Source organism: Triturus cristatus, chromosome 2_1 (genome assembly GCF_964204655.1).
Source record: "Triturus cristatus chromosome 2_1, aTriCri1.1, whole genome shotgun sequence".
Taxonomy (NCBI): domain Eukaryota; kingdom Metazoa; phylum Chordata; class Amphibia; order Caudata; family Salamandridae; genus Triturus; species Triturus cristatus.
Window position 1 is genome coordinate 244,908,967 of NC_140581.1, and position 13,456 is coordinate 244,922,422.

Genomic DNA, 13,456 nt, shown 5'->3' on the forward strand with positions numbered 1-13,456 from the left:
TGCTACTTAAAAAACCTACTTAAAAGTTACAAATTCATTGAATCGCTACTATTCGCTGGAAAAATATGAAACGCGCCATAATCGTTCACTTGCAAAATGAAACCAACAATTAGATCTTTTACATTACCACAGGTCATGTTTCAAACCACAATTCAACACTTAGGGCCCGATTTAGATGTCTAACGGACCTGAGTCCATCCAACATCAATTCAGTACTGCGACCGACCAACCTCCTGTCGGCGGTCCCAACCCAGCAATTAGGATGCGACCAAACACTGTTCGGTGGCACTCCTATTCTTTACAATGGGAGCATGCATTCAGACCGGAATGCATGGTCTCATTGTAAAGAGAAGAGGTGCAGTTCATCTCTGCACCCCATGGCAGGCAACTCAAGATACCCGATTCCGGCAGTGAGGGTAGGTGAGCCTGCACACAATCTCTGGATTTCCGGACACTAACTGTTGGTGTCCCTTTTATTCCGCCGGAAATTGATGAGGCCTTACTATTTAGGCCCTTAGGTTCCGTGACATCAGTGGGACATTGCCCACTGTATTACGATGTGGGAGGTAGGTTTTCCCCTCTCATTTTGTGTAGATAGCATTTGATACCCTGGTCCTGATGAATTGCCCATGATCTTACTGACAACAGAGGCAAGAAACATGTCGACCGAATGAGAGTAGGACGTAGGCATCTAGGCACTTAACCCCTAGCTTTACGCCACTCTATTGACTTTTAATCAGGCAACTTACCTACCAGAATAAATACAATTCAAGGAATAATTGACCTGTCTGTTTTAACTCACTTACACTACATCTACACTACTGGGACCCTCACCCCCACTGCACCAAACGGCAGGGACAAAAGATCTCCGACAAAGAGCCCCATTTATGGGAGCCCGTCAGGCATTGCAGCGCCGGCCCGACGAGGAGCAAGCCCAGATGATGAAGCATGACACCTATCTTACTGGGTGTGTGAGGGCTCCAGTTCGGAAGTGAGGTCTCCCTCTCTCACTTTGAATAAGGATTCACTTATTGAACCTACATATCGAACCTAGTACTCGCTGACCTTATATGTCTCCTCACCCTTAGGAACTGCATACCCATCTTTATACACATTGCCCTGGGCATGTGTGCTGGACCTGAAAAAAGCCCTATTGTCCCTCCTCTTGTTGTTACATATAACTCAAGGTACCTGCCACGGAGTGCAGGGATCAACGGGGGGCACCCTAGGTGCCCGCTCGGCCTCCAACTTTAGGCTGTGCACCCATGGGGGCCCCTAAACTCGACTTACGGCAGCCTTTCTGTATCGAAAGGAATCCGACACTGTAATCCCTCTAGTGGAAAGAGCCGCCCTTGGGATTACTGGAGGCTTTCCGAATGGCAGACGAGCTCGCCGAGCCCGTCAGAAGCCATTCGGAAATCCAGTTTGGATTTCTTTCTGACCGTCTCCATCCAAGTGGGTCGGTCTGAAATGAATTTGAGCAGCTGATTATGATGCGGTAGGAATGGCTCTGACCGAGGGTCTAAGCCATTTACTACGGCATCCTAATCGGCCCCTCAGTCTTTGACCATCACATTGTGGACAGTACTATTTACATCTCTATTAACAGTGGCTTATGACTACTGCTCTTGATCTAATCTCTCTGTAGGCCTCTCCACTGTAGACCATGAAGGCCTGATCAACATTTTGTCTGTGCACTATGGTCCCCTCATAAGTATTGGAACTCTCTCTATCTGATACAAATGGACTCTTCCAGAGCCAGCTGGGACCCCTAGCTGTCTAATCCTTCCTCACTTTATCTTTAAGATCTATATTGAGCACATTGGAAGGCCCCTTCCCCATCACCAAATTAAGATCTACCATTCTGCTGATACCACTAATCTCTATTAAAAAAATCTCGAAAACGGAGGATATTTAACTACTGACTCTAACTTGTCAAAGGCAGCAAGTGACTTCTTAAAACGGAACCTGGCAAAGACCGAATTCATTGACAACATCTTCAGATTAGCCTAGTAGCTGGGTAGATTAATGCTACAAATCTCAGAATTATCATCAGACAATAAACTGCTCTCAAATCTCACATCATGCAGAAATACCAAAGAGCCTGATAAAAGCTTTCTCCTCTATGTAGAGAAAAATAGCAAAAGTCTGACTCACATTTCAGAAACACCAACAAGTCCTGTTGCTCCTTAATGTGGACAGTGATAATAGCACACTAACCAAACACTGCCAACCTGCCTAATTCATGATCATTGTTCATGTTTCTTCTTGAGTCAAGGCACTAAAGATGCATGAGCTCATCACTCAAACAGTTAAAGATCTGTGTTGGCCAGTACTTCCAGCCAACATCACCTTGAGAACCTGCTCCATCACTGGCAAGGTGGAACTGATCAGTGCATCCTCTTTGTTGGCTGCAAAACTGAAGAAAGTACCAACCTTCCCTGATCTTTTAATGCACATTATGGAATCCATCCTTCCAACTCTTTCATGTACATGATCGGTAATCGTCTTCAATTCATGAACTTCTTAAGTAGGTTTGCATTCTATATGTACTAATTCCAATGCAGAGATTTATTAGTGGTTGTTTGTCAGAATATCAAACACAAAAGATATTGAGCTACAAAAATATTACAGTCAAAATATTGACTACCAAAATACGGTGAAAGCAAGTACACATAGGTGAGTGTAGATTTACTATTCTCAGCTCCACATCTTTGTACCTTGAAGTTCTATGCATATATGTTGAAGTACATAGATGTGAAGTTAAGAATAGCAAATCGATCCTTCCCTATCTAGCTGAAGCTACGATATTTTGTAGCATGATGTATACAACTCCATATTCTGGTACTTTACACCTAAATGTTAATGTTAGCAATTGGTACACATTAAAACATGATAATAATAATAATAATAATAATAATAATAATAATAATAATAACAACAACAATAATAATATTATAACAATAACAAAGTAATAATACATGGGGTATGACTGCATATTTATCTGATAGAAATATTCACACTTGAGGAAAAATTAAACCTGCGTTCTCTATGAAATGTTGCCTTGCATAGGCTTTCAACACACTTCACAAAAGGAAAGGTTACCATATTGTGAACTGTTGAAGAGTTCAATATTGAAGAAAGCGTAATCTCCATTCGTCATTCCTTTCCGATGAGCAGCCAGCATGATGTTCCTTATGGTGTCACTGCCAGCACACATAATCACAACTAGGGAGGAGGAGAGAAAAACACTGATAAGACACTGTCATGAAAACATGTGGAAGAAGTGCCAAGTGAAAGAAAATTATTTTCCAACAACTGAAAAAGGAATTGAAGTGACTGTAAATAAGAGCTCATTGCTACCAACTGCAGTACATAACATCTGTAGACCACAGGTGAGGATGCGCAATGCAAGCAACACGCACGGACATAAAATAATTTTAGCTCTATATTGAAAAGATTTTCTACCATATGGGCAGCAGCAGTGCAGGTTTATTTCACTTAAGGAACTGGTACAGCATCTTTCACATAACATAAACACACAGACACACACAAACCCGCACGTGCGCACCCACACACACACACACGCACGCAGGGCAAAATTCGCTCACACAGAATGACTAAATGGTGGCATGGTAAAGTAAGCACATTGTCACAGGAAATGAGGCGTGAATGCCACTGGCAGGGAGGCACAGGGGTGTGGGCAGTTAGAAAAAGAGAGCAGTGAAGAATGAGGCACAGACAAAGATGCAAATAATGACCATGGGCAGAGAGCCACGGGGTGGGGGTGATACAACAAAGACACAGGGGGTATGGGGTTTCATGGGAAAAGTCTCAGGAAGAGCTGGTGGCACACGTTCACTGGAAAAAGAAATTGGGAGGGGCAGGAAACTGGAGGCACAGGGGATCTTCAGGAGGCATTGAGGGGATCAGAAGGTGCAACACACACAAGTGGCATGGGAGCCATGGGGGTATTGAAGATACAGAGGGTCACAGGATGGAAATAAGTTACTTACTTGTAACCATAGTTCTCCAACATTGTAATCATTCATAGATTCACATGCTGGAATCATTCCCCATCGTCAAGATGGGAGTCCACAGTACCATACAATAGCAATGCAAAGTTAAAGATAGAGAATGAAAATTACATTAACAAACAAGTGCCTAACCATGTCGAAAATACAGGCAGTTTGGATTCCTCTCAATCTGGTTTCAGGCCCAAATATAGCACAGAGTCTGCCCTGTTGGAGGTCGCGGACAACATCAGGATGACCTTAGACAGTGGCCATTCAACGATTCTCATGCTGTTGGACCTCTCTGCCACGTTCGACACGGTATCCCACCAGATCTTGCTCAGGAGATTGGAGGAGATTGGACTAAGAGGACATGCTCTTTAGTGGATGACGAGCTTCCTGTCTTCCCGCACCCAGACCGTCAATCTTGGCCCTTTTCGGTCGAAGTAGATGGAACTGACCAAGGGAGTTCCCATGGGCTCATGCTTGAGCCCTACTCGGTTTAACATCTATATTGCTCCCTTGGCCAACCTTCTCAGTTCCTGTGGCTTTACACCCATTTCATAAGCTGATGACACCCAGCTCCTCTTCTCATTTAACAAATCTGACATGTCGGTTCAGTCCACATTCTCTGTGGGAATGACAGCCATCACAAATTGGATGAAAAGCAACATAACGCAGGGAAGATGGAGATTATGCTCTTCAGAGATGCTCCATTGCTGTCGACCCCAGACTGGTGGCCGGTAGCCCTTGGTTCCCCCTCCGGCCCTAAGGCCCTTGTTAAAAACCTGGGCATTCGCCTTGATCGTGCCTTGTTTGAAGGAGCACGCTGCTCACACCGCCGGATCCTGTTTTAATGTGCTGGGCCTGTTACAACGGGTTTTCCCTCTCCTCCCCGATTCCACTGGTAAAACCCTCATTAAGACTATGGTTATGAGCCGGCTAGACTACTGCAACGCTCTCCTGGTCTCAGCCAATGAGTTCTCGCTCAACAGATTGCAGGTGGTTCAGAATACTGCAGCGTGCCTTGTCATGAATGCCCCGCCGAAAACTTCCTCCCTTCCCCTTCTTCAACATCTTCACTGGCTTCCGATCCGCAAGCATGCTAAATTCAAAGTTTGCTGCATCGTCCACCAGGCTTTGCATAACAAAGGTCCTCTATACATCTCTTCGAAATTCAAGCCTTATGCCCCTTCTAGGACCATCAGGTCAGGAAACAAAGCGCTCCTCTTAGATCCCCGGATCAGGATCACTAGCTTTCCTACCTTGCTCCCTTCCACTGGAACCAGCTCCCTATTCACCTAAGACAATGCCCCGACTATTTGCGCTTCAGGAAACTTCTCAAGACCGCTCTATTTTAATAATGCCGTCAGCCTGTCTAGCAGCACAGTCCAAAGTGCAGAGAAACCCCTTGGGTGGTGATTCAGGCGCTATATAAAACCTAAAAATAAATAAAAGAAATAAAAGGCCCCAGGCCATTCAATTTTGCATCCTATCATAGTCTATAGTCTTAGATGTCAGTCAATCAGGCTGCTTTGCCCTCTAGAACACAACTGAGAGAAGCTCTAGTCCCTCAGATTTTCCATAGCACAAGTGCAAGAGAACCACTTATAGGAGAGATAGGTGAGCCCCTCAGGGGAGGAGGATGGGTTGCATGTGAACCTATGAAGGATTCAAGTAGTAGAGAAATACAGTTACAGGTAAGTAACTAATTTTCTTACTCGAGTATTGGAACTTTCATAGATTTGGAAGTTTGAATCAGAGTATAAAGTAGTAGTGAGGCACAGCATACTGTGAGTTGTTAAGAGTACAATTCTACAGAGATACCACATTTAGAAAATATACCCAGACATAGTATAAACAAAAACATAAATATGTACATATCTCATTAGATATGGATAAACATAGGAAACCATTTCAGTATGTTATTAAAAAAGAAAACACATTATATTTTAGACAATGTGCGGAACTAGGAAGAGAATGGTGGGAAGAAAGAGGTAGCTCACCATTACCGGAAAAGATGTCTCAGAACCTCTTGGCCTACTGCTACATCCCCTTGAAGAATCGAGTCTAGATAGTAGTGTTGCTAAAAGGTATGCCTATTCCCCAAAGTAGCTGCTCTGCAAATGTCCTGGAGTGGCACACCAGCAAACAGTGCCGCTGAGGTTGCCATAGTTCTTGTAGAGTGAGCATGCACAGAAGCCTGTAATGGCGTTTCTGCTGCTTGGTGACAGAGGTGAATTGCAGCAGATATCCATCTAGCTATATTATGTTTCGAAAGGGGTTGTCCTTTCCATGGTGCAGTGTAAGCCACAAATAACTATTTAGATTTACGAAAGCTCTTGGTCTTGCCTATGTAGAACTAGATGCATCTCTTGCTGTCCAAAGAATGAACAGCCCTTCGGCCGGTGTTGAAGGGTTTGGAAAGAAGGTCTTTAGGATCAGAGGCTCATTGAGTTGAAAGTCCGAAGGGACTATGGGGATAAAATTCGGCTTTGTACGAAGGATTACCATGCCATCTCTAAACTTGTAGAAAAAGGTTCTTGCATAGTGACGTCTTGGATCTCACTGATCTGCCTGGCAGAAGTCAGGGCCACATAAATAGACTATAATAGGTTGCAAAATGTAAGGGCCTAGGACCTTCATGCTCTATCTTTAACTTTGTGAACATATTTTAAAAAGCAGCATCATTTAATGTATTTACACATCCAGACCAAATCACCGACCCCTGCAGGCTGTAACTATTCTGCAGAACACTTGACAACAAAAGGGCCCTTTTACTTGCAGTCTCGGACACGGACATTTAACTGCAGCAGTTTCACACAAGCTGCAGAGCACGTTGATTTTGCACTTCTTGACGGGAGTACATTTGCCTGCATTTCCAGGATGGAAAGCCACCCGAAGGGGCCATGTTAACGTCCATACACATATGGGTTTTCGAATGCTCATCCTTTTTTACTGATAGATACGTTACAAATCTGCTCTTAACCTTGAATACACACTTTTAGAAATGCCACCATGCAGGCAGATATCTGCATTACCAAATGTAATTTGCAAAAATCTAATTATACCAATTCTGATTTTTTTTAATCCGGGTCAGGTATTTTCACATATGCAAACCTTTTTTTGTTAACTTTGATTTAGGTGTGTTTTCAGGGGCACTTCATCTTTCAGAAAGAAGTGTTATGAATAAGTAAACAAGTCTTGTTCCTTGAAATTGAAACATGTCTTCACAGAAGATTGTTTCTGAATTGGCTTCCAAATTCAGGAATAAATGACACTAACAACAGGAGTAAAACACAACTTCTCCATTTTTATATAATGAAGCTTTGTAAATCAGGCTCACCATATCAATGGGATTTAAATCAAATTGACTACTTTGTTTAAGGGAAGGCATGCAGAAACTCTGTCAGGGTTATAGGTTTAATGCGGTAATTGGCAATCCAAAATTGGGCCAATCTACATTGAATGAGACATGGAGACTTGCTTTAGAACCACCACTTCCAGATTCTATTCAGCATCCTGCCACTCACCTTCCCCTCCCTCCATTCTCCGTGCATAGTCCAACCTGACCACCATCAAGGCGACCCTTAAACTGGACCTGCTCAAATGAAAGGATGTAAAGACATGTCCTAACTAATTGTGAGAGGGTAAGACAAGAGAGAACTTGGCAAACTGACCTTTAATAATGATGTGTGCAATGTCACCCATCCCCTTCTCGCCCTCCGCCTCGCCTATAGTTTGTTGCGATTATAAACCTACACAGAGCATGAATGATCAAGACATTCTTCAACAAATACACCCTAAATGTTTTAATTCACAAGGATGTGTTTCAAAAAGGTCGAGATTTGTTCCTGTATGTTTTGTTCCTTACTTGTTCTGAGTAGATTTTTTAGTTTTGGGGGATTCATACAGTTTTCAAAGTGTTAGTACTTGCTCGTGCACATGTTCAAAGAAATAAATAATCACCAATAGTAAGCCAGGCAGAAATGTTAATGTAAACATATAAAATGTCTTCTGTGTTTGGAAAATATATTCTCTGTGTTCTATACCTGTTTCCTGCCATTGAACAAAATTGTTGTAGAAGGATCTATGCACTTCATCTTTTATGACATTTACAATGATGGAGAGGGAGGCATTTATCTCTCTTACCAACCTAAATGAATGGTATGGCTTAGTGGTAATGGCATCTACCCATGCAAGATCTGCATTATTATGGCCAAACAACTCCAACCTGGTCTCATTTGTCCAGTAGACACTGTTCCAGAAGTCGTGTGGTCTATTTAGGTGATGTGTCACAAACCTACACTGTTTTCTCCTGTAGGAGCATCATCGGTTTGATGTTAGGAAAAATGTGTGGAATTGCCCATTCCTAAGTAGATCGAAAGCCATTTTAAACAATATCTATCTGCAAACAATCTTTCTCTATGGATTGAAGGACTTCATATTCTTTGGAAATTGCTTCATGACCCATCCCACACTAATGAGCAGCAGAAGTTCTTTCTAGGAGACCTAAACATGATTGGTTACCACAAATCCGAATGCTGCAGGCAAAACTGAATGTTTTTGATTTTATATATAGGAGGTAGCACTCTCTGATGCGAGACATGGGAATGAGTAATTGGTAACGGAAAGACAGTAGAGGAAAAGAGAGTATATAAGGAAAGACGGAGAGAGAGAGCGAGAGAGAGAGAGAGATAGAGAGAGAGGGGGGGAGAGAAAGGGAAAGGGCGAGACAGATAACTGATGTCTAGAAAGCGAGAGGGGAGGAGGGGAGCTGGGTTGTTCCAGGCATATTTGCCAGGGGGGGATTTAGGTTCCCAATCCAGCCTTGTTTGCACACTTAAGTTACATTTACAAATAGTTCTACTGGATGTTTTCGGGCACGCCGCTGGTTAGTTCCATGCCACAAGTTATTGCTCTTAAATCCATAAATTATTTGCACTTCAGCGTTAAAAGTAGGACTGGTCTACGAATTTTCAGAAGTTCCATTTTGTGTTTTTTGATCTTGCACACAAAAACTTTGAATGAGTCTGGGGATGGTAAGGCACATGCTGATTCTACTTAGCACGGGCATCTTCTACACAGCAGGGAATCCTCTGACAAAAAGGGAGCAAAAATAAACCTTACTTGCAAATATTTGCAAGTGGCGTGCGATCCGACTCCGGGACTTCTTACAGAGTTTACTTCCACAAAATCCTGCTATGTTCTCTACATCCCTGCCCATGTTTATGGCCATATCATTAATAATCATTTATATACCGTAGAAAGAGTCGCCTGAAAGCCCTTCACATTCAACAGTTTCTCTGAAGTATGCCGTGAATGTAGCGCAATTTTAAAGGGTCAGCTTGTGACCTTGGTCATTACAAAGAAATGAAGCGCAGTTGACCCGCTCAGACCTTCTCATAAGTGCTGGTCTGTTTCAGTGTTTTATTGCTTGAACTGTTCTTGCAAAGTGAGCATTGCTATTACAGACAAAAACGCCACATTTCTATTAACAGGGAATATTATATTTCAATTAGAGGCCTTGCGTGCCACAACAACAAGTATTGTTGCTAGAATAAAATAAATAAGTATCGACAACTAGTGAAAATCTAATGCCCAAGAAAACTTGAAATTATCCTGCATGGAAAATGTAAACAACAAAAAGTAAATTCTATGATTAACATCTTGCAGCAAATTGTAGAATGAAAATAATTTTACCTGAAGTGTTGAAATAGCAAGGGAGACTGAGAGGATATTCGTCTTCTTTTCATTATTCTAGTAGGCAGATTCCCTTGCTTTATTTTGTTGCTCTTTTTACCAGACTAGCATTCAGAAGGTAAACATTTTTTAGCCGCTCCCGCCAACAAAGGACTAGTGTGTCCTTCAGAAACGACCTCTATTTAGCCTCTCCAGGCCTAATGCTCGTGTGAATTTTATTGGCTTTGAAATGGCTGATATACAAATAGGCCACTACTGTATGAACTTCTGTGATTAACTTTGGCGAAATTATTCATTCTGTCACCATATAGATGGATATATACACCCATCTATGCACATAAGTGACCGTGTGCTAAGATTGTTTTATGTCACACTTAGCTTATTTCATTTTAGTGATTACCGTGTGTGAGCCATGTTTTTAACCAGCAATTACATGCTAGAATACAATATTCAAAAAATGTGGTGCTTGCCTTTCAGTTCATGCTTTTCCAGTCACGCTATAATATAAAAACCAAATAAAACATTAATATATATGTGTTCCAGACAATCTGTGCAGTGATGGGGTTCCCAGCATGCTTTTTACTACTCACAGTTGGGATGGGCAATGTGACGTTTTTTCCTGCATACCACTATTCATAAACTACGGGCGTGCTAAGTGAGAGGGGCTGTGCTCATATAAACCAAGAATTATATGATACACTTCATTGCAAGATCCCCATTTTCATGGGCGGCCCCACCAAAATGTACATGATTCAAATTTCGTCCCCTCAGGTTTAGGTGCAAGTGATGGCAGTGAGTGTGGTTTCTTTTTAGGATGAATTCAAAGGTCTACTTAGGAGAGAACTAGGTTGTTTGAAAGAATACAGAAATAAGATCAAAACTAAAGAGAGGGATTTTTAGCTGTGCAGCGACTTAAGGTCACTTAATATAGAGATAATGGTGGATAAATATTAATTTCCAAACATTGATGAGATTGTAATTATGATGGATGAGGCAAGATACTTTACTACCTTAGATCTTGTCTCAGCCTCTAATTAGGTCCAGTTGGATGAGGGCTCACTAGATCTGATGTTGTCTGTCACCCCTATTCTCACCTACAATTTCAAGAGGATGCTCTTTGATCTGATCTCAGCAGCTTCATTATTGAATGTGTTGATGGAGTAGGGTGCCATCATGATGATCTGTTGATATATGGAACCATTAATACAGAGCATGATAAATGAATGAGAACAATTCTGAAGAAGCTGATGGATGCAGGATTAAACGCGAAGTATGAAAAAGGCAGTTAAGGAGGTAAAGTATTTGGGATACTTAATCTCAGAAAAAACAATTAGCGAAAAGAAAGAGTTGGTAATCACAAATGTGGGGTTACAGGAACCAAGTAATAAGGACGATTTTTTTGTTTGTTTTTAATCTGGAGTATTAAGTTAAGGTAATTCAAAACTATGCTGGCAAGACTGTCAGGATGAGGACATTCTTTGCAAAGAAAGTGAAATAAATTCAGGCGGACGTCTGAGTGTAAGAAAAGTTTGATTTGGTAAAGTGAAAGCTTGGCAAGGCTCCTTGTTTACACTGACCACTGTCATTACGGATACCAGTACCAAAGGTGTTGATGCTGGGCTCATTCACAAAAAACACAATGGTGCAGAGTAGTTGAAACTGTGTTTCTTGTACTTTAAGAGGCTCAGTATATAACTACTGTGTAATTGAGAAGGAGGTTCTTGCTATCTATTGAGCATTGAAGAAATGTGGGAACTTGAAGGGGTACAGCATTACAGGTGTGTACTGACCATACATGAAAAAGGGCCTTTAAATTTCTTCATGAATAAGGAGAGGTGTAATTTTCTTACAGGAATTTTGTTTTGATGTTGAGTGCATTCCCAGTAGCCGAAAATACACAGATACTTTTCACAACTGGGAGGGGATCAGGATGAAAGTGACACATATGAAGTTTTAGTGGAAGATGTGGGTGTACGCACTGTGACTTTGGCAGTGATAACGGAAGAAGAATGGAAAGAGTAGCTGGGTAGAGATACGACTTCAAATAATGCAGTAGTTGCAGTAGAACAGATGTTCTCAAAATTGGGCAAACTGGAAAGTCCTGGTGGATGGTGAAAAGTGAGTTGTCTGTTGGAAATGTACTTTGTTTTCGAGCTACTAACTTGATATCCCCTAAAAGTTTTCGAAAAAAACTATTGCTTGAAAGTCACAAATGTGAAAGTCGACACTCAGTAAAAAGTTACAGCTCGAGCACGTTGTTCCGGGTTTTCTAAACAAAGATGACAGCAGGCGTCAAACTGCTGAATAATGCTACCAAGACGGAGGATGGCAGAGTTTGGAACAGGAGTAGGCCGGTGGTGTGAAACCCCCAGTGCATGTCAGCAATGATGGTGGTGGTGTGATGCATTGTAGTAGTGCAGTGCAGGAGTGTGGCAGATGATCTGGTGAAGGCTGTGGTCCTATGGTTGTTGGATGGAGAAGGAGTGAAAAGGTGCCTCAGAAACTCTCTTATTTTCAGGACTATATGATACATTAATTCCTATTTATTTAGTTTGGTTGCTGATCCCCCATAATGTTTATGTTTCAGTGCCATTCCTTATTGTACATGTTCTTTTCTTCTATCTTGGTTTGCTTGACTTGTTGCTTGGGGTGTATTGTTCTCCTTAGTTGTTTGTTGTTGGGAGAAGTGTTGTGTATTCCATTTTGCAGTCCTCTTGGGCGAGGAGGTTTTATGTTTTGCATCCTGGGGCAGAATGTTATCATTCAGATTGTTTTGCCAACAGTGAGAAAAGGAGTCTTCGATGAAGTGTGTTAAAGATTGTCCTGCACTAATAGCCAAAAAGTGTTTTATTCCGTATAATGGCAATTTTGTTTTCGCAGAATAGATTCTGTGTCTTACGGACAGAGCAATATGACAGACATTGATCCTCTTAAGATGTTATGATCATCTTCAAAGTCTGCCGTGTGACGTTCAAAGTCATGGCAATGAGACAACCAAGGTGCTTCCTGCTTCCAGTTGTGGCTGTATTTACATATTCCCACATATTCGAAGACTGAGATTTCCCTCTCAAGTCTTCTCTGCCAATGCACCTGGGGTTTGGGTTTACCTTCCTGTTTCCTTTTGTGTGACGTAAGACCTATTGCTTTTCTAACATGATCTAAAACACATTTGTTCAAAGAGTTACTTGCAGACTCTGTGATGTACCGTTAATTCCCGTTTGCTGCATGGTTGACAATTTTACATTTTCCTTTTCTATTTTTTTCTACCTCTTTTAGTCTGTCTAAATTATATTTGTATTCCATGTTTTTAGGTGTATTTTTACAGCTCGATCAACTTACATGTATTGTATTTTTTCAAAGACTGAATATTTCTGCTAGGTACAGGCGTGTACTGCATTGTAAAAACATGAAAATGAAATAAATAACAAAGAGTGTATGATCAACCACATGGCTCAAACATCAAAGTCAAAGTGGAAGTAAGACGTTGTGTGATGCTCCATTCTTACTTTCTTCGTAAAATGGAAACGTGGCTCGAATATGACAGTTTTATTCAATGATATTCTGTTTGAGATGTTCTTGTAGCTTTCAATCAGGGCATTGTAAGCCTGCTACTCACGCGTGAGGGTCTTGAGGCGCTGAGGGGAGTGTGGGGAGGGGGGGGGGGTGTGGGTCCGCAGATCTGTTTAGCCAAAGAGACTGGTCTTGAGGAGCTTTGTCAACATAAAGCACAATTTCAGTGT

The 13,456-nt window shown here is 41.7% G+C and overlaps 1 protein-coding gene across 2 annotated transcripts in view; it reads right to left on the reverse strand.

Moving 5' to 3' along the window:
- Positions 1–13,456, reverse strand: part of NPR3 (natriuretic peptide receptor 3) — a 211,742-nt gene that overhangs the window by 163,149 nt on the left and 35,137 nt on the right. For both annotated transcript variants that reach the window (XM_085630771.1, XM_085630762.1), the window contains exon 2: positions 3,106–3,228. In XM_085630771.1, the coding sequence (XP_085486897.1) occupies positions 3,106–3,228 (123 nt within the window). The remainder of the gene's footprint in view (positions 1–3,105; positions 3,229–13,456) is intronic.